The 24,097-nt window shown below is 29.7% G+C and overlaps 2 protein-coding genes across 2 annotated transcripts in view; one reads left to right on the forward strand and one right to left on the reverse strand.

Annotated features, from left to right (window-relative positions):
• LOC132936117 (lutropin-choriogonadotropic hormone receptor-like) overlaps positions 1–5,234 on the forward strand; it is an 80,555-nt gene extending 75,321 nt beyond the window's left edge. The window contains exon 16 of the mRNA XM_061002803.1: positions 4,636–5,234. Coding sequence (XP_060858786.1) covers positions 4,636–4,657 — 22 coding nt within the window. The 3' untranslated portion in view covers positions 4,658–5,234. The remainder of the gene's footprint in view (positions 1–4,635) is intronic.
• LOC132936120 (probable tubulin polyglutamylase ttll-15) lies at positions 1,606–12,346 on the reverse strand. Its single transcript, XM_061002807.1, has 9 exons — positions 11,326–12,346; positions 10,233–10,400; positions 8,297–8,416; positions 7,366–7,595; positions 3,788–3,951; positions 3,534–3,709; positions 3,354–3,463; positions 2,138–2,342; positions 1,606–1,877 (listed from the first exon to the last, which is right to left on the reverse strand). The coding sequence occupies exons 1-9, from the start codon at positions 11,683–11,685 to the stop codon at positions 1,767–1,769; spliced, it is 1,644 nt and encodes a 547-aa protein (XP_060858790.1). The 5' UTR covers positions 11,686–12,346; the 3' UTR covers positions 1,606–1,766.
• Positions 12,347–24,097: the final 11,751 nt, after the last annotated feature.

A 24,097-nucleotide genomic window follows, 5' to 3' on the forward strand; every position in this document is an offset into this window, starting at 1 on the left:
TATCAACGCGAATAATTCGCGAACGCCGATCTCCAAAATCGATCGCCTAAACATCAATTTAAAACGAATCGAAAACACGCAATTGCGGCGCGTACAATATGCCTTACGCCCTTACAAAAATTATATTTTTTCGCGCGCACACATTGTATACTTTATAACCAGTGGCGTATTATTAGGATCTTACATCAAAAGTGCCGCTCCCCCCACAAAAAAAAAAAAAAGATATTTTACAACTTTTGCGTGATGGACCTTTAAATTTGTAATAAACTTTTCATAATACTCATATGGACCAGATCTGCCTATATACACTAACATTCCATACGTCGTGTGCAGATTTAGAGGGCGCTAATGAGTGACCGATATACTGCAAGCACGCAATTATTATAATATTATAAATAATTATTAAAAGTTACGTATAGTTCAAATTATCTCCATCGCCGGCGCCACCTATAACGGATCCGATTCGACAAATTGTTGAGTCGTGAGTCAACGCTCAAGGCCGTTACCGACAGTTTTAATTAATCGTAAAAAAAAAAATTTACGGGCCAACAGGTCCTGTCCAAACACGCCACTGATAGGGCAACGCGATATCATAATATAATACAACACACGTGTTGAGCCATCAGAGCTAATAATATTATATCAAAATATTAAATTAATAATGATCTGTAACGCAACATCCTAGTCGGACACGAAAAAATGTTGCACTTCACTTAAGATTTTCGTTCTTGGTAATATAATTATTATTCTAGTCGCAAAACTTTTTGATCGACGAAATATCGACCCCGTTAAATCCATTACCCGCGCAGGCCGTCAGACGACAGAAATGTATAATTATAACTATTAAATGAATACCATAAAAATGTTAATTAAAATAAATTACAAACCTTTTCCTTGCTCGCCGTGGTTAGGTTATTGACTACTATATAATATAATCGCGGTGGCTAGAGATAATGTTATATTTATTGATTTCAAAAACAGTTCGTTGTCCGCACGAAACAACGAAAGGCGGGTGATGAAATAAACTGAAAATTCAAAACACACATATTTTTTCTTTGAAAAATTTCAGCGGGGCCGTTAATGAAAATAATTTATCCGACGAACTCGATCTTTGACGCGTTTATAATAATATAAGACATTACTATTATATTTAATTTCATTAATAATATTATTATTAGCGACTATTAGAGTCTTAGACTTTTTAGATCTATTATTCAAACTATTGATATGACAAATAATAATAATGTAGAGTTAGTATTTGATGATCACAACAGATTGTTGTACGAATTAAATGTGGATCACACGCGTAAACATAATACATAGGTATTGCTAGTGATAAATATCTTATCGAAATAGATGCTTGAAAATTATTAGAACTATAGCTTCGAATATTATTATACTTAGCCACTTTGGTCAGCTACCCATATATATCTTCATGTTATAATATTATATAGGTATACAGTTTTAAAGCTTATAAATATTATTGTCACGTAACATATTCGAAATATTTTTTGATCGCACACGCATATTACATTATACTTATACTATAGCAACAGACTGGATTTGAGGAACTCGATTTTACTTGGTAAAAATAACAAGGTTACGTAAATAAATTAACTTATTGTAATTTTTTAATTAAAACATTACATAATAATATAAAAACAATAAAAAAAAAAAAAAAACTAAATATGGCTTTCGTTTTGATTAAAAGTAGAAGTGACTTGCCTCTTTTCACGGTTTCTAGCGAAACACAGTTTTTTGAATTATCAACACCATTCCGTGTCCGCGATGCATTTTCCTTTGAACCATTTATACATCAAACGCGTTTTCAGACTATAGCTGCTAAGGTCTTCGGAGTTGTTCAAAAAGTTCGGATTCTGGAACAAAATGAAATAAATAAATCAATCGGGATTCACTGCATAACCTAAGGTATATTATTTCAAAATACGTATGTTTGAGACTTGATTTCGACGGGTAGTTACCGTAATCCCAGCTCGCCCCGTTTAGTGTAAAATACAATATACCGTTATATAAATAAATAGTCGTAGGTAGGCGATGCAAAACGTCAAAACGTCAAAAAAAATAAAATACAATTCCGTCATAGTTCATTATTCAATAATCATGTCTGATAACTTACAAATTTTGGCGGGAAAACTCTTTTGCAGTCGTGCCGATCGATGTATTCCCGATAGGCATTTGTAAATTGGACTTTTGTGTCCCAGTCCATGCAAGGTTTGCACAGTAGGCAGTCTTCCGAATCGCACTGGTCACAATTCAGTCTGGCGCACTTTTCCGGGTATGCGACGATGTTTTTCGTGGACACCGCCATACTGTCTCCTTTGCTAAACATACCATTCGTGCACACAATATATTATTATTATTATCAAAGAGGTCTGAGAAAACTGAAACTTGAAGCCGATGAAAAAAATAACAATTTCAATAATAGTATTGTAAACATATTATTGCAGTAGTCGAAAATTCAAAAGCCACACTCGACGGCGACAACTCCGAAAAATATATGACATAATGCTCTCTAATATTGAATAGGTTTTCTACAATACGAATAGGAATTGATTTTACTCTCCTCGTTATACCTACTTACATCACCCAAAGGTGCTCAATGTATAATATTATCTACAACAGTATAAGTAGTATTTATATATTATTATTATTATTCCAATTTAAATATGAATGATAAGCCGTAACACACCGTGTCATTAAATTATACAGAATACAACAACAACAATAATAATAATAATAATAATGAAGAATTTCATCATTCATCGAAAATTTATTTTTTATTATTTAAAAATGATACCAATTTTTAGTTACTTATTCAACATAATATTTCCTAGGAATGAACCCATTTATTACCTAATGATTTAACACGTCGAAACCAGTATATAAACAACGTATTTTAAAAACACATTAATCTTGTCTGTCTCTAATATCGGCTCCTCTGATTTAAACTATAATATTATAATAGCCGCGACTCGTGAAAATTAAGAGTTAAGACGTCATTTATAGGTACATTGTCAATGTGCAAGTCCACTTAATTCTATTCTAATAATATAATGTATCATATTTTACTATTACAAAGTCTATTTTATTTTATATTTTATTTAAATATTTAAACATGTTTAATAAATGCCTTATTAAACTTTGCTCTAAAACAGACTTGCTCACATTGCTACCAATGTTTAGTTCTAATGTTGTTCCAAATCACTGTAACAATTATATACTTTAATACAAAATTTTAAAATGTCACTGTTCCAATAACCTTCTAGTATTATAAACAATTATTAATGAGTATCAATAATATAATAACGGAGACAAAACACGTCCAATATTACCGTTCAAAATGAGTCAGGCCAACAATAGCAAATAAATTGAATAACACTTGTTCGTAAAGTAAACGATTTGGTTTGTAATGAGCCGATGACAAATTTGGCGACATGTTGACCTAAAAACAAATTTAACAATTAAAAATAAATACAATCAATTGAACCTCAAAAAATGTCATTAGAACTCACCTCCATTATATACACCTTTAGATCGTTATCGACAACAAAATCAAAACGTGCCATTTCGAAAAAATTCGTCTTCGACTTATAATTTCGCATTAGGTTTCTTATCATCGATTCTTTTTCCAAACATACGACTCGTATGGCGTCTTCCAATTGGTCCCATATTTTTGTGGCATCCCTTCCTTTAAACAAGAAACAGCGATATTTCAATAAAAGTCAGTCCGACTATGGACACAGTTCTCCGGAATGCCGATGATCACCTTGAGCTTTCAGATGAGATTCGACGGAGACTTTCATCGAAGCTCCTTGATCAACGTAATATTTTTTTAGAGACGGAACATTCCACGTTGGTAAATAGTCATCTCCAATTACATATTTGTCTATGTTGTCGGGATCGAACGGATGATATTTTTCCGGGCAAAACCTAGAAATACATTTTTAAACGTAAATTTCGCAACGAAATCCAAATCGCTTATTACAAATTACATATTATTCCATATAGTAGATAGTTTCTTCGTACACATTTTTTAATTTGCCTATTACAATTAAAATAAAAACCAACCTCGCAAAACACACGTGATCCGTATATTGTTCTAGGCATCATACTTAGCTTCAAATGCCGTAGTTCACCAAAAATATTGCAGAATACGCCCGAATAAATGACATAAAAGTACCGAAATAGGTGTACGCCTGTACATTTAAGCCGTACGGATAAAAGTATAAATTGTGAACGGTAAATTGATCTTAATAATTATGGTGCAAAATTAAATAATTTATGATCACATTTATTTTTAAAACCGACATATAAATAGATAAAATAAAAAGTGTTTCTTACGTGTGTTACGTATTATGATATTAAGGAACTATTACTGTCACTTTTTCAATACATTTTGAATAGTTAAACCCACAATTTCGCCGTAAAGAACAAATTGTTCTATTAATTGGAATTATTCTACTTTGTTGCGTGATTAATGATAACTGATAACTATAATATTTACCTATATAATATAGTTTATGTTAGACAAAGTTTATATAGTTCATTTGATGGATTTTATTTTAATCATATTGGCCATATATTTTATAACATTGCTTTATATTGTAACTCTAGGGTAACAGCTGAATATGTATAGAATGTTATTGAGCATCAGTTCAAATCAGAGATTGTATTTTGGACAGGAAATGCTGACCGGTCGAATGCCCTACTATTATGTTTATACATTTAATTATGTTACTACAATAATTTATTATAAGTTATATTGATGTTTGTTTAACAGTTTAAAATATATTACCTATAGTTTATTTTTTGTTTACAAAGTTTTACGTAGTTTTTAGTCTAAGTATATCATTTAGTTACATATACACAGTAAATGTTATTTTTTTTTTATTTGAAGCTTTAAAATCTTATTGTAGTCGAATCTATTTAGAAATTACTCATTGGATTAAAATAAATAAATAAATAAATATAATTTATTAAAATTATGAATGTGTTATTATGTTACATACAATATGAACAATTTAATTCTAAAACGATATACGTAATTGCCAATGGAAATATAACATCATATTGGTTGAACATAATTTGATCATAAATAAAATATATATTAAAATAGATAGGCAAGGCAAAGCATGTTAACTATTTTTTTTTTACTCGTCAAGTTAATATAGAAAGGTGTAAGTTCAGTTTAAAGTACCGGAGAATAAGTAATGCTCACGCAGTCCCTCCTCCGGTTCTCAATTCAAACAGTAAAAAAAAAAAAAAAGTTTAGTTTAAAGTTAAAAGTTACTTTTTTTCATACAAAATTAATAATTATACCTTTTATTTAAAACTAGAAAAAAGTAATAACATTATAATATAATAGATGTATCACAGTTTTAAATAAATGTATATGTGTTACAATTATTTGCTGTAAGTACTTATAAACATACTTTAATACTTAAATCAATGAAGAAATCCAACAAAATAATTAAATTATTTGTATTTATTTATTTTCCTAAAATACTCCACAACTTTGGTGAATTATAATACCAAAATTCATTATCAAAATATAATGTTAATTACTTACACATATTATTATACCAAATATTATTCAATTCAGTGTAATTTTATGAATGAATAAAAATATAATAATACCTAAGCAATAACTATTACCTGTGTATAAACGTGTATGGGATACTAAGGAAATAGTTATATTTTACTTATTTCAATGACGCGATTATCCTTATATGTTTTCTGTTTACAATATACATAAAATATTATGTGAATATGCAATATTATAACCTATAAACTATTAATTGTTTACTTATAAATTATAATATTTTAGAATACATTTTAAATCTGTGTTTTTTTCGAAAAAATTTTAACTCGTTATGTAACTTAGTCAAAAAAAACTAAACTTTAACATTTTTACTCGTTAATGTCAATCCTTGATAATAGCCAATATAGGTACAATATGCCAGGCTGGGCATTAACGAGTTAAAAAGTTGAAGTTAAGTTAAAAAGTTAATTTTATTTTAACTTTTTAACTTAACTAGTTACTTTAGACTTTTCATTAACTTAACTGTTAACTTACTAAATTTCTTTCCTAATTAAATTGAAATTAACGAGTTCATTTTTCATTTTAAGAAGTAAGTTAAGTTAATTTATTTTGTTTTGAATTTTCTTATATTTCACTATTTCAGTCTATTTCGTTTTCATGTCAAAAAAATGTATCGTAAATTGTTTAAAGTTAAAAATTAAAATCATTCGAATCTAACTTATATGGAAATACTGTTTGTAGTATAAACACTATATTCTATGATTTAGTTTTGGGTTGGAAAAAATTAAGTACGCTAGCGTTTTATAAACAAATTAACTTTTCTTTAACTCAATAAAAAGTTAACAAAAAGTGTGTATTAACTTTTAACTTTACTGAGTTAACCTATAGTTAAATGAACTTTTAACTTTTAACTTTTTGTTATTGGTGCATATTTACTTAACTTAACTGAGTTAAAAAAAATCATTAACTTGCCCAACCTTGGGTACATGTTATATTATACTATTATAATTTATAAGTTACAAATGTTTCATAAGAATGTTTTTATTTTTATTTTTAATATTGTACGTGCTAACAGCGTGATCACTTGATCGTATAACAAAGTTATTTAGTTTCTCATTAATCATTAGATTATGCATGATTATGCATTAGATTATAAAATGAACAAAATTTTTTATATTTTTGTGGATAAGGCGATGTTTTTCCAGTAATTTTATTATAATCTATTAAAAAAACTTTGTTGATTTTATTAATCGAAAAACAACTCGTAACGCTATACTATAGGTACCATAGTATGACAGTTATGTTCAAACTGTGGCCCGACAAGCGGTTTTTATGTTGCCAAAAGAAAATTTAAGCCGATTTAAAATGTATACGCACAGGTGATATTTATTTATCAGGTAAACAACAAGTTGTAGGTCTTTATTCGATTGTTTGATTTTTTTTTGTATGTTTTCTGAATCACTGTGTGAGGACATGTATGCCTCCCCCCCCCCCATATCCCACCTAGTCTGCACAATAGTGGTTATTAGGGCCCAATCAAAAAAAAAAAAGGTTGAGTAAGTATGACGAGTATGTATATTAATATGGGTGCCAATTACGATGTAAGCATTTTAAGTGATTGTAAAGTAAAAAAAAAAAAAACACAATCATTTTACGAATTCAATCCGACGCTTACGTATTGATAACAATACATACGCGGCACATAATAATATTATAATATACAATAAAAGTCGGTTCAAATAATATTGTCCATTATTATAGTTATAAATAAAACAAACTGAAACTATAGTAATAATGTGTACCTGAATAAAATGTCGCCGTTGTATATATAAACCCTGAGAGGATCTATGGACGTAATGATTGTATACACTCCAATATCAAATTTATATCCATCAATCAACAGAGGATTATCAATATACTCCTGAATAAATGTACCGTTCGAATTGAAGTCCAATTCTTTGATTGATTTAATTTTAATGCCACGGTGGTTGTTCTGCTTTTGAACGAACAGTTTATGAGGATACTGTTTGGCCTGGAACAATAATAATTATATATACCAAAAGCGTTACAATAATCTGTCAACGGTCGGACTCAAGTGTTTAAGACAACGGCTGTTAAACGAATAAAATAAATACAATTATAATACGTTATCATATAATTTAACATAAATTTAAGTGAACACTGTAAACTCTGCGGGTAAGTACCTACGCTGCTTTTTGATTGATCGCTTCGTCCAAATAAATATAATATATTAGTATTTTACTTGTAACTTGTGAAACTGGTAACTAAACGTTAAAGTTATATTGACTTATGTATATAATTATTCGTCCATTGCGTGCACACAAAATATAGATATTTTACGCAATAATAAAATCATAATATATTGTGCTGGCAGAGTTTAAAAAAAATTGAGAAAACAATTCAGTAAACTATTGTATTAATATACCTCTATAATGTTTGATGTTTGAACTTTTTTTTATTATATTTTATATTTTATTTTGTTTGCTGTAAGTTGAATAACTATTTTTTTGTAAATGTATCCAACTATGTAAAACAAAACATTCATATCAACAATAATTATTAATAAGTTCTTAAAAGTTAATTTCAATTATAAAAATATTAAAAAAGGTTTAGTTGTAAACCATACATTTCAAAAGTTACTACCTATCGAAATATTGTAATATTATATAGTGCATAAAATAAATTAAATGGAACATCTAAAATATAACTTACAAACGTGAAAAATTTTGATTTTTCTTTCGGCATGTGAAAAGCTGGAGGTACATATTTTATGTTCGATGTTGCCAAATCAATTTTGTTCGTTATAAAACCTACACCAGGAAAATGGTTGACCTTTAAAAATAACAAACAAACATTTTAGATACATATTACACTGCAAGTAAATTGGTAATTGACATATATTATTTAAGACGTAAATATATTTTTTGAAGAATTATTATATAATAAACGCTATTATTTATGACGTTTATAATACCTTCAAAACTAAAACAAATATATAAATGGAAATATTCTCAAAAATATCAAAAGTATGACCATATAAAACCTTCAAATATTACATTATAAAAATCGGTAAAGTGGTCTGCAAGAGAGTCACTCTAATGGATGTGTTTAATTTTAATCCAATAGTCATTGTATACGAAAAACGATCGAACTGAGATCGAACAGGTCTGTCATCCTTTAATAGTATAATATTACGAGGTAAGTAAATGTTATGATATTATTGTGATTAAAATAATTTTTTTACTATTAGGCAGTCTTGTAAAAGATACTTTTAAAATTGTATTTAAATACAGATACAAATACATCCATTCAGAAAGTATTTAAAATACATTTAAAATACTTTTTTTTATTTTACTTTTCCACAAGTTAGTTTGCTAAATTAATTTTGTAATTACTAATTTAAAATTACTAGAACTTTTTGTACCACTTTCAATTGTATACTGAAAAATAAAAATAAATAAAACTTGTTATACTATAGAAATTCTTTAATAATAGGTACCTAATAAAACAGTTCTTAATGAAATATAAATGATGTGGATATACAGAGCTAGGGGACAGGAGTTCTCAACAATTATGAAAGAAAAATATTTTTATAATTTATAAATAAAATAGTATAATAATTTTCAAAAAAAAAGTGACGACCGACGAATAATTTGTTTGAATTTTCAAAAGTATTTGATTTTCAAATACAAATACGTCCAAGACAGTATTTAAAATACTTTCCAAATACTTAAACCAAAAAGTATTTAAAAAGTATTCTAAATACTATAAAAGTATTTAAATACATTTACTCAAATACTTTACAAGACTGCTATTAGACATTATAGTAATACAGTGGGTTAAATACATTTTTGCCAAAAAAATTGCATTTTAAAATGGCATTGAGTGTATATTATATTGTATACAATATAATAATGTACTTTAAAAGTCTCAAATACACATAAATAATATTTTTAAATTACAACAAAATAACTGAAATTGTTAATTAATTTTATTGACACGTTAAGTTAATTTTTTCCCAGCCCACATATTTAAAATTAATTATATAAAAAAAAACCCGAAATATTAAATATATTTAAGTATAATAATTTATAATAATAGTAAGTTATTATATTGCATATTCACAGAAAATACTATATAATTATATTATAGACGGAAATGTTATAGGGGTAACCGCGTCGTTGATAAAAGAAAAATATAACAATTTACTCAGTAGGTACCTATATCCCATACACGACATATTATAACCTAACCTGCTATACCTAATCATTATTAATATTATTACTTATTATTATATTTTATGTTAGCTTTAAAAAAAAAGTAACTTATTTTCAACTAAATTAAGTTATTTTTATTTTCTAATTAACTTATAACTCTTACAAGTTAAAAAAAAAATTAAGTTAACTTTTAATTTTAAACTTAACTTACATTTTTATATATTAACTTAATTTAACGAGTTAAAAAAATAGTTAACTTGCCCGGCCTTGATGATATATCTGCATAAACTGTTTGTTGACGTTATTAAACGTTAGCACGGTGTGTAGAAAGTTTGAATGTATATACACTTCGAGTCATTTGTATATTAACGAGAGAGATTGTACAATACGAGTAGGTAGCTAGGTAATATGATAAAATTTGAATATCTCACTTTTTGATGAGGTTTCAAATCGGAAAACATGATTTGGTCAGCGTACACTTTGAACGGATATTCGTGAGCCCATATAACGTCCCATTCCACTTTTTTGTCGAACGGTCTTCTCGTGTACCCGTAAACGTTGAACACGTCGAAAACGTGCACCAAGTGTCCAGCATCGGCCTGAAAACGATCGCCGGATTACACGTCTGATATAGCTACGGATATTTCGTATAACGAACGATGATCATAATATAATATTACAATTTTATGCATAAATATATACACTATATACAGGATGATTCTAATATCGTGAACCAGAAAAAAATATATTAGAAATTAAAAGGCACATTATACATGTGGATATAGTAGTCGTGGAAGAATGTTAAGACAAATAATTGTTAACTAACAATTATAATAACAAAAATAGCAAAAACGGTTACTATAATACGTACCTATGTTTAAAATATAAAATCGTATACGCATATACTACCTTATGTATCTCTTAAGAAGACATTTTCTACTTTTTAATAGCACTTTATATTATTGGTTCACGATAACAAAATATACTCAACCTGTAATTTGATTTAACAAGCGCGCTCGTCTCCTTTTCCCAGTAATTTTTATTCTTTGCGCGACTTAAATTAGTGGTGCTGCGGTGACTTTCATGTTCCAAAGAAGATGGAGAAATTCGAGTACTGATTTCCATTGCAGTATACCTGCAATGTGCATTGCTGAATTTCGATCCATCGCGTACCCGATTAAATTGTCTCATTATAACTATATTATACGCTCGCTCAGACTTTGAGATTCGTAAAATTTTTCAGAAGCAGCTGCAGGAAGTCACGGCTGCAGTATAGTCGTAAGGACGGAGGTTAGAAAAACATAAATAATATGTCATACCTACTGCCACCGGAATTTTTTTGAGTTGAGTATGGGAAATCGAATAAGTTGTATAAAAAAATTTTAATTCAGAAACAAAAAAAATATGGGTAGGCAGCCCTCAAAGCGTGTCGAAATCCAAACCTCGCTGCATTTTATTTTATCGTTGATTTGTATATGTATGCTATATGGGCATATTATTGTATTTTGGCGCGAAATGTCTCACGTGTTTCGCCAGGACAATGTACGAGGGCCTTTTCGCAGCCTCCACGTGCCTTTGAGACGACAACGGCGACGGCGGCGGCCTGCCGTACGGCTCTTGTTCGTGATGGAACTTGTTGTGCTCGTACTGGATCCAGTTGAGTTCGAAAAAGTTAACGGCCAACAGGACGACGCACAGGAAGAGCATGAAGCCGACGACCAGCGGCATGGAAAACCATCGGAGTCTCATCCTGCGGCGACCCCCACCGCAGCCGCGATACTGTAGCGGCAAAGGGGCGGGTTCGGCCGGGAACGCGTAAAAAAATCTAAAAGCCCGTCCGCTGTCGACGTCCGGCGACCGTGCACTGCGTATCGGATATAGCATATTATAGGTACGTCTGCACGGTGGTTCGGGTTATAGGTATCCACACCTATGCCCGTGTAACCGTGTTTAGGTCGAGCGGAGCGATCCACGTGGACCGGAGAAAGTAGGCCGTCCGATGACCCGACGCCGCGCTCATCCTTTCACTCTCGTCGACGAGTTGAAAAATATTAAATTATATTAAATTATCCGCGTGTGTGTTTTGAAGAGTCGTAGCTATTCGTATCCCGAGTGCAGCACACCGCCGCGGCGTTCCATATAATAAATATATTATCATTATCATTGCAACGACGTCCGGTCTCGAACATATACCTGGGTATTAGATGTACGTTGGGTGGATACGTCCTGGTAGCCGTGAGGCGGTGGGAGTCGGAACGTGCGGCGTGAAACCGTTTTTCGGGCACGAAACCCAAAACCCGAAAATTGTAAACGTGTTTCGATATTGCCAGGCCGCGGCGGCGGGGACACATCCGTCGTCGGTTCATCGCGCGCGCGTGTGAATTTCCACGGCAGTCGTTTTTTTTTTTTTTTTACGACGTTCAATAAAAATTTAAACAGCGTCCAATAATTATATTATAATATTGACTCCCTCGAAACGGTGTTTCGTGCATATTATCATATTATTCTTTCGTCAATTAACTTTTAGTCTTGTCCGTGCGTGTCTGAGCTGCACTGTAATGTAGAAACAGATTAGTTAAAATTTATAAACGCCATTGTATATACCTACAACATTATATCATAGCCCCCAAGGACAAGCTATTATCAGGTTCAAAAATTGAGCGAGACAAAGCCCACCGAGTTAGATGTGGCGATAATGACGCGGCGGTATAATATATATTATTAATTGATTATACGATATTATGACGTGTTCCCGGGGCTTGCATTTGAAAAAAAATTTCGTTTTACGTTATTTACAATATTAAAACGTTACACGCAATGTTTGCGTTTATCGTTATTGAGAGTTATAACGTTGTCCAAGTTTTGCGTTTATCGTTGTTTAGAATAGTGTTAATGCCTATTAAATGTATTAATATTAACTAATGCGATTAGGTAATGGCCCGAATACGGGATATAATATAATATTATTATAATCAATTATTAATGTCCGTATGCATGAAATAAACATTTCTACGAAACCAATATAACTTTTGAAGAAATGGATTTTAAATTATTTCGTTTCGCGTTATTTTTCGTTCAACGAAATTCTATAAATTACGTAGTGTTGCGATATTTTTCGTTTAATGATAGGTACTCTATAAATTACGTTTTGAGTTATGTTTTGTTTAACGGTATACATATTTCTATTTTGTATAATATACTTTGTTAATCGTTATGACGTTTTGTTTTGCGGTATTTAATTATTTTTGACTTTTATGATTACGTTTACAAATTTCAATCGTTTTTTTGTCAAATATAACGTTATTATAACGTTTACAAGCCCTGCATATTTCATATAATATGTACCTATATATACATACACCTAATACCAATATATTATATTACATCAGGAGTGTACCAGTTATCCTCAAAAGTACCTTTTTATGTACCAGAAAAATCCCTCTGCCCCCCCCCCCCCAACTACCTAGAGAAAAAAAGCACCAGTGGCCCACAACCAAATGTACTAATTTCCCTCACATAATATTATATACTTGATTACAATACCAACCCGTCAAATAAGGGAGGTAAATAGTAAAATAAAAGGATAAATATACCTAATATAATATAATATATAATTATAATCGGCATACAATGTATAATTTGTCAAAAAATAGTAAAAAATATTTATTTTTTTGATAGGTTTTTGCAATTACATATTAAAATGTTTACATTTTTTACTCCGCCTGCTATCATTTTATGCTATTTTTTAACAAATTACATTATATGCCATTTGTAATTATAGATATTATATTTAATCTTTATGACGTGCAATTTGTCCATAATATATATTATTTATTATATACATATTTTAATATTTACCTCCCCTGTTTTACGGGATGGTATTGTAATCGTGTATACTATAATATGTGTGGGCAACTGGTACATTCGGTTAAGGGCAACTTGTAAATGTTTTAAATTCCAAAAACAGTCGCCGAGGGTAACTGGTCGACACCCGTTTATATCGTGTTATATGCATATTATGTACTACAACGAATACAACTATCGTATTGTGGGTAGATATTATACCAAATGTGTAATAGTTATAATATTTACGACGTCGTAGACACTCCAGTAGGTGGGAAGTCCTGCCCGAAGTCATGAATAACTAAATAATATCTATAGTCGTGCAAGTCCCACGCCACTGCCTGAACGCATATACAGATGATTTTAATCGTGCATACATTGGCACGGGCCCTGAGTAACCATTATAGGCATAATAATAGGCACAATTCCTGTCGAGAAACATAACAGCAGGGCCTCGCAACGACTCACAGTGGTAGATGGTAGATTTGCCCGACCTCCGTGGTTCTTGCAAGTTCCGAACGAAAAAAAAGCATGCTGATTATCGGCAAGTATGGAAATCGCCGATTCCGACATGGAGTATGGAGAGGCTGGTGAAACGTAAGTGTTAAAATCGCCTGTTTTTCATATACATATAGTTTAGTTAGTATTTTAATTATAATCAGTTTATCAAAGGAATAATAACAATATAAATAGATGAAAAAAACAACAAATTTTTCTAATATTTATCATTTGGGAAGAGTGCCAAAATCGAACAATGGGCAAACTCATTCCTATAAACACTTCTCTATAGTTGTGCAAATGAATATACTATACGAAAATCGAAAGTCGACAATACACTAGCGTGACATATTGTTACCGTCAATGCGATACACGTGCAATGTTCAACAAGACGTAAACTACTACTCGATTATGAGTATTGCCAGTATTCGTACATATAGTAACTAATCGTAATTATTTTTTCATAACAGTTTTGAGATTTTAAAAATAAAAATGAAATTAATGTTTCATTAAGTGTTTATAATACTATAATATAATATGTACCTCTGCCAAGTATAACGATACTGATTTCGGTTTCTCGGGCCACGGCACAACATATAATAATATGCTCTTTATGCTCGTATATTATATTTAAATGTTTATAATATAATGGTCCCGACGCTGCGCTTTATAGTGAGTAACATATTGTTTTATTTTAGAAAATATGTTCGACTTGAGTTAGCCTGTTACACGCCGCTGTACACTTGCAGTGACCATAATACGCAGTCGGTAGTTGTTTACACATATTATATTAACATTATATTTATTTCGAACGTATTCCATTACATCGTTACTCCGCCGGGTAACAGAAATGACAAACGGTTTTTTTTTTTAAATGTACCTACACATGAACACTTAAAATATTTCAGGTTAAAAACTTTAGAGAAAAAAATGCTGCAAGCATTTACACAAGCCAAATATTGAAATAGTTCTTAAATCTTAATATTATAATACAATTTATTATAATATTTATAAGTCATAGGTATCTAGTCATATTGCATTCATATAGTAGTATACATTTGTATGTTCTGAGCACCTTTTTTACAGGGAGATGCCTTAAATTCAAGCGGGCATTTCTACATGCTCCACCGTGTAACACAAAATCTCAAAAAGTGTTGATTTGTCATCAATATATTATACTCACACATGTTGCCTCTTATACTAAAAATAAAAAATATATTGTTATGCTGTTTGTGTAACACAGTTCTGTTATGTGTTACACGATCGCATAAACTGTTTAAAAATCATAATTTTTAAAATTTCGTGTTACACGGCGGAGCATGTAGAAATGCCCGCTTAAACTGATGAAATCTCCCTGTAAAAAAGGTGCTCGGAACATATTATATTACACTTTTTGAGATTATTTCTTACACGGCGGAGCATGTAGAAATGCCCGCTTAAATTTAAGGAATCTCCCTGTAGCCAAAGGTGCTCAGAACATACAAATGTATACTACTGTTCGTGATAAATTATCGTAAGAGTATATTATATTATTATATTACGAATATTGTGCATTCTAATATTCTAGTGATGGGCGCGGTGTGACGAAAACGAATTTACGATTACGATGTATAATATATAGTACGTTAATCATCGAACGTACCGCGGTCGTTAATAATCATTATCGGTTTGGTATATTCCGAATGTACAACTCTCCAGCAATGGAACTCCATAGGTAGATAATATTGTATTATGTGCGTGCTGCGTATAATTAACACGGAAAATATGCAAATTATTAAATGTGCAAATTATTTAAAACGTATTTTACACATCGGTTGAGTGTGTACACCTACCGCTGTAAGTTATAATAATTCCGCATTATATATAGTTCAGTGTATTCACTCGTGATTCGTATTATTTACGGTTTCCGAACCCAGCACATAGTGTAGGTACCTCCTACTGCTTAATATTATTATAATATATGCCGGCCACATAATATTATATGACCGTTTAATATTTTTCAATTAATACTTTGGTCTAACATATATTTTTCATTTGACAAAAACTATTCTGCTTTCGACTTTTCGAACATCGAGACTTCGGGGGCTTTCTAATCGCCTGCAGTAGGTATCGGCGACCTGGCAATAACTATATATATTAACAATAACTGCTAACTATGTGACAAATGCGGCGGTGTGGTACAATAATATAATAGGTCGGTGTGCCTTTATACGTTCAAAAATGCATCTTATATTTCACGCTGTAAATTAGGAACACAAAGACTGAATGCATTTTAATAAATCAGATATTTTATACATACGCTTTTATACCTAATGATAAAATACGTATTGTGTCGATTTAGGGCTCGGATCTTAATGCAAAATAGTTTGTTAAGATATGCACATATTTATGCACTCAAAAATTCAAAAATATCCTTTGTTGTGTATTACATAAAACTAGACATTAAAAAAAAAATACAAAATATATTATGTGCCAAAAAAAACACAATTGAAATATCAGTAGTTCTTCTGCTTACAAATGTGTACAAACTACTGTTCAATTAAATAAATGCAAAATGGAAAACGCTTACGAGTACCAACATGAAGATACAAAATGTGATTTCATATTTTCAAATTGGAAATGTCTGCGATTGTAGTGTAGCATATTTCAGGAAAGATAGCACTTCGCCTTGCCTCGTCGATGATCGGGGTGGGAAATTAAATTTAAAAAAATACATTTTGTGAATCAGAGCAAAAAATCAAAAAAAAATCATTAACTATTTATAAAAAAAAATGCAACTTTTATTCAATCATGTAGAAATATGTGATTTATAGTGATTTTTACTGAAATATGCGAAAAGATGCCAAACAAAATTTAACCATATGTCTAGTATTCATACATTACAAAACGTCAACATTTCAAATCAAAATCATTCTAGGTGAACTACAGTAGAAGAATATGCATTTGCATAAAAATCCGGTCCTTAATAATATTATATTATTCAGTGTCGAATTAAATTATCTATGTGTATAAATAAAATGATACGCGCTGGTTGGTCGCGATGATATGAGTGGGGGTTCGTTGTTGCGGCACTCGCCGTCTGAATTTTTCCATAAACAATTTTCGGTGTTTTCGTTATGTATTGCATAGGTATACCGGCTAAAACTAGCTGTAAAATAGTTTCATGTGGCATAAATACGAGGATCATATAATAGCCAATAGGAGAGGACGTTTGACGACGATGCGCATATTGCATAAGTAAATACCTTGGGGCTCGGGGGAAAAAAATTATCAGACACGAATCATCTCCTCCTACACTCCGTTCCAATATTCACGTGTTTGTGTTCTTGTCACGAAATGTTATATAGGTATTATGTTCTACATATCTAGCCACGTAGGTACATATACTATTGAGAACCACGATGTATAAATGTATTATACAGAGTGATTCATTAAGCGTATAACACTTATTATCTCAAAAAGTATTAATGTTTTTGGAAATATTTTTTTTACATAGTTACAAGTTGTTAAAAAAAAACAATGCTTTTATTAACAAATCATATTTTTAAATATTTTTTATCCTTATATTTTTTAAGTTTTTTACTTTTTCGAAATAAAAACAAAGAGTTTTAATTTCATATTCCAAAGCAGAATATTTTTCTAAGTATTTTGATACATAAAAATCGAATTTAGGACGAGTAATTTATGAGTTAAAAGTATTTAAAGCTTAGACAAGCGGAGTAATGGACAAACATTTTGCGGGGTAACCACATACCACTCCACTCCGTCCATCTAAGCTTTAAATACTTATAACACTCATAAACAACTCGCCCTAAATTCGATTTTTATGAATCAAAATACTTAGAAAAATATTCTGCTTTGGAATATAGAATTAAAACCCTATGCTATCATTCAAAAGAGTAAAAAACTTAAAAATTTATAAGGATAAAAAATATTTAAAAATATAATTTTTTAATAAAAACATTGATACTTTTTGAGATAATAATAGTGTTTTACGCTTAATGAATCATCCTGTATACGCACCAATTACATTTCGTATTTGATGTATAAAATACTAAATGGGCATATAATATTATATTAATACTATAAAGGCAGTGTAATGTGTATTATTTTAAGTAGGTACCTACCATATATAAAAAGTGTCACTAAACTGAGTCGTTAAATGTATACATTTTACTTGAAGTGTCTAAAAGAATGTGCTAGATTAATGGTATCGACCGGACTCGTGTGCGGACTGTCTCGGTTAGTCAATCATTGAATATAATAGTGTAATTATTGTAATGACAAACCCTATCAATAAATTGAACTAAAGAATACAAGCAAAAAAATGAAAATATTGTTTTGTAAAATAAGAAGTCTGTCTCAAAAATTTGTATTTGTCACTGGAATCTTCATCAAACTTTAGGAATTAAAAAGGTTAATTTCACTTGTGTCAATAGATCGTGATTTATAGATTTTTAACATATTTATTACGATCAATCATCTAAACTCAAAGAAGATTCTGATAAACAATGCAAGTGTTACTATATTATAAGTTTCGTTTTCATATTTTTTTTTTCATAATTTTTTAAGCATTTTGTCTTAACAATATAAATTTATACATTTTACCTGTTAGTATCGTCAAAATAATTTTCAAACGATTTCAGTCGATCACGGGTTCGAAGGCTATTTTTTTTCTTGAAATATTTCATTTTGATGAACAATGAAAATAAAATGTTCATTATTTCTAAAAGTTTAATGTTTATAGTCGTCAACTTCTAAGTGAACATTTTTAAAAGTTGGTTTATTGTATGAAACTAAGAAAATATGTAACATATTTACATATTATTTATAAGTTGTTTAACAAATCTATAATACTTATAACAAATTATATGATCTAATTAGTAAATAATGAGTCCAGAGCACCTTCACATCACTCAGCCAGATCCACACACATATTATACGCCTTTTCTACATTTTATAATTACTGAAAATACACCATTATTTCATTCACTGTTGGAATTGATTTCAACTTTATTTCAAACCATTATCTTTTGGATCGCTGACGGTCATGCAACAATATTTTAAAACTTGTGTAAAAAATCTTTTTACTCTCAAAATAATGTCAGGAATATTTTTCAGCACTACATAATATAGAATATACAAATATGATATAATAAATCAACAAAAATAATAAACTTTTCTTTATTTCTAAGTGTGTAATCAATATATTGTTTCTAATCATCTATAACTGAACACGTTTAAAAAAAGAAAAATATTTTTCATAATTTCATTGAAATATTTCAAGAACAGTGAAATTTTCAATTTTGAAATATTTCAAATTCAGAACCCTAATAATAACAGTACAAGTTGGTTGTTACAACTTTGTTCAGGTAAAGTTTCAAAAATTCCATACAACATTCGATGATATTAACTATAGTTTTAAAAATGTCCACACTCACATCGTATAGGTAGTTATTTTATTATAGGTCTATTCTTGGTGTATATTATTATTATAATTATGTGGTTATGACTTCGTCCAATGTTTTCTGGCCCGTGGACCGTAGTAGTGTGATACTAAACGCAATTTTATCAGGTTTTGTAGAGATTCTTTCACACAAATAATAATATTAGTGTTGTTAGATGATATTATTGTTCAAACAATTATATTTTAACTATATTAAAACAATAGAATATACATATTGTCTATCAAAACATAAATAATACTTGAGCTTTCGTAATTGTATGAAAACAATTTTATTACCTATATATTATCAGATTTGTAGGATTAAACTATAATTATTATTCAGTTAATGAAATTATTAGTTATTTTATAAATAAATACAAATTATTACAATAGAAGTTGCAATAAGAAAATGTATTAAAGTATTTAAACAGATGTCAGTTACCTGTTGTAAACCTTAACCGATAATAATTTATTAAAAAAGGCTAAACAATAAATTAATCAGCATAATAATATGTTAACGTATAAAATAATATAATTCATTACCTTAGTTAATTAGAATTGGAAATAATAAGTAAATGGAATTTGGTTTTAGAGTACAATTCCATCAATTACTTATTTTTTTTATAAAATAATGATAGAAATAATGGATGACACCGTTGGAATATCGTTTCGTTATTTATTTTTTTAGCTTGTGAATAATATTTATTTTTTTTATTTTGTTCGGTAAATGTGTATAGCACTTTGCGACATTAAAATTATTTATAACTTTTGAATTTAATTATAACTTGCGTTCACGTGTCACATATTACACAATATATACTTGGATACTCGTACGCTGTACCTACAGGGTTGGGGAGTTGTTTTTTATATACACACACACGCACACACACACACACACACACACACACGACACACCCGTACATACTATGTACATAATATTTTATTATAATATACAAGTAAGGTATCTACATACACAATATTATAATAATATTAAATTGTTTCAATTTCAAATTTATACGTCATAAGTGTATTATTATTTTTTTTTTTGTGGGCGAAATAATGATTAAAGAGTTAAAACGATAGTAGTAATTTCGTCAAGACAACATTTGCTGTATTTTTAGATTTATTTATGTTTCCATTAAATGGACCTCGTAATCGTCAAAGAAACCTTGTCCCGTTTTTGCGGGTTTACGCTAAAATATTATAATGTCCAGCTCTTCTCATCTCCGCCGACCGCCGTGTAAGGTCTTTTGATGTGCATCACCACAATATGTGTCACACACACTCACACAAATTATAATAATATACTTCGTACAGTCTGGTATAGATACTCCTAATGAACTTAGTTATTTTTGATTACATTTGTTTTAATATTGGATAGTAACTATAATCTGAATATTAATTAACTTTAATAATATAAGTTTATTAGGCACCTGTGTTATAACAATATTATAACATTCAATTTTTATTTTTATACAGCGTAAGTGTGCAACTATAGCTATAAATAATACATTGACATTTTTAATTTTAATAATTAAGAGGACGCTAAGAGAGACGATAGCCATGCATTTTTTGTCTTATACACACGTACAACATGTACAATTTTTGTTCACTATAGTTTCAATAGTGTGCGCTGTTATTTACCAATTATCAAACTTTTAGGTAAGAACATTAACTGTGCTTCAGCGTCGTCGATTTTTTTTGATATTTTAATTTTCAAGCAATATATGGGTATAAGTATCACAAATCACAAATGCTCATATCTCCCTAATTCACTCTAATATCAAAATTAACAGCACATTGTTGAAACTATAGTGAACGAAAATTTGCTATATCGTACGTTTGCAAGACGGAGACAACAAACACATGAATAGCATCCTCTTAAATTATACTAAATTCAATTCAGTTTTACTCGTATGATAACGAAAATGTACCTAATAATCAGTTATAATTTTTAATACTACCGAATAGGCACTTGTATATATCATATAGGAATAATCTACTTCGACAACGAATAATCGAATAAACTTTTAAGCTAAGCGTTATACATTTAAAAGAAACACACATGGTAATTATTTTTAATAATATAAATACAAGTAAATTAGGTAGAATAAGTACCTATGTTACATAAATACCTATGTTATATAAATATATCAATGATAGGTAGGTACATACCCTACCTAACCTAACGTCCTAACCTACCTATTATATTATAAATTCAACCTAAGTTTTTGGATGAGAATATAAGATTGATATTATGATTCAATAAGGGATTTATGGCCTGGCCCTTGCAGTTTTAAATTAAAACAAATTCCACCTACCTATTAAACAAAAAATTAAATTCATCACTCAGATTTATTAGATCTGTATAAAATGTATTTACTAAATATTAAAAGCCACCAACTTTTTTTTGTAAATAAAATATATTTAACTAAACTTTACAGAAATAATAAATTTGAATTTATTGTTTTCAACAATCTAAAAAAAAAGTAAGTAGTTACTTTTAGAACTATGTATATTTTAATAATTATATATAATATTATCAGTTTATAACATATATCCTTTACATATACAATACACGCAATTTAAATTCAATTTTTGATAGGAATATCATCATTTAAAATGTTATATTAAAAGTTAAGACATATTACACTCATTTAACAACGAATTTTAAGAACGTTTTCAAACCATATATACCTATACGTATAAATGGTACAATCGTTAATCATACAATGTTTTTTTTAATTTATAAGAATAATTTGTATTTGTGGAGACCATTGCCTAAAAGTCTAAAACCCAACCAACTGCAACATCAACTAGCTGTTGTGAAACATATTGTGGTTATCTGTATGATATGTATCTGTCATTCTGTCATCGTTAAAAATGTATAATATTATGATTGAATTTATTGTAGCTATATTGATTCAGCGCACTATATAGCATTATATTGTTTTATTTTCTCTCTCTGAATCACTCGTAACATGGGAAAATGGCGTTCAACAGAATAACATCGCTTGCGTTTTTAACATTTAATATTAGAGTAAATGTTAGCTAGGTAGGTGAATCGTGATTATCGACCTATTACTAAACTTAGAGTTCGGAATATAGATAATCTACGTTTATATACGTTGGCCATAACAATTCGTACGCAAATAATGAGGACCTATAGGTAAAATATTAAAAGTTAAAAACGGTCATTAAATTGCATAAAAATAAAAATATCGTAAAAAGGCCAACCGCCAACGTATAAACACAAATAATATGCTCAACTTTAAGTTTGACAATAATGATAAATTCATTATAAAATTAAAGGTTAACGCTATTAGCTAACCTGCTAACAATTAACAACACAATAGATTGTTCTGCTGGTGTCAGTTGTTATTCTAACATTTATTTAAATTAACGCAATTACTTATTAAAAATAATTTATTTATGACCGAACCTAGGGGCTAGGGATAATCGGGAAAAATCAAAAATCAGTTAAATTTATTTTTGATTCGCATAGTTTTCGATAGGTGGGTAGGTAATAAACTAATAAATAATAATCAACAATATTACCTATTTAAGATCCCTGGAATTAAAAGGTAGAACTTCAATCGTATTAAAATACGGCCGTTGTACCTCGCCATTCTCCTTATATGGCGTATAATACTTTTACATTTTGACATTTTGTATTTTTAATGTATAATGATATTATATAGCATTAATAATATGCAATATCAATAACCATTGATCGGTATATTGTTATACCTATACGGCTATACAGGCATACAGCTATACAATTTATTTAGGTATAACGTATAGCATTTTACATTATACCATTACCGCCTACCGGGCATTACTAATTAGTACCTAATTACTAAGTATAGGTAGGTACTTATAAATTATAATAGTCGTTATGAACCTATTTTGTAATTAATCTAAAAAAAATGTATCATTAGAGTTCTAATTTTTAAATAAAATAGTAGTGAACCGTGATAAAAATAATGTTGGATTCGTGATATTGTAATATTATAGTATTATACTCATACAAGTATAAATATTTTTTTTTAATTTTAAATTATTGTTTAAAATTACCTACCCACAAACCTATCGATAAAATGCGGCGTAAAAATCTTGTAAGAAGTAAAAAATTGTTAAGCCTCGAGTCCATACAGTTATTCTAAATAAAGAGTGTTTGTTGCCAAACATTTGTCGAACCTCCTCCTCTGAGGAAAAAAATTAAAATCGGGTTTATGCTCTAGTCGAGGCTGGCCGGAGTTTCGTTTATACAGGTAAGTTAGGCCTAACGTTATAAGAATAATAATATACCTAACTCACATTTCAATATTATAAATCTTTACCGTTCTTACCTATCTATAATCTATAGTTGGGTGAGCGCTGGTATCACGGGGGTACGTCGTCGGATCTCGGTTCGGTATTACAGTACGTCCGCCGCCGGCGCGCCGCTCGAGATAACAGCCGAGCGGTGATAACTCGCTGATAAGTGATAACGGCGTTGTTATCAGT

The sequence above is a fragment of the Metopolophium dirhodum genome, chromosome 1, assembly GCF_019925205.1.
Source record: "Metopolophium dirhodum isolate CAU chromosome 1, ASM1992520v1, whole genome shotgun sequence".
Classification (NCBI taxonomy): domain Eukaryota; kingdom Metazoa; phylum Arthropoda; class Insecta; order Hemiptera; family Aphididae; genus Metopolophium; species Metopolophium dirhodum.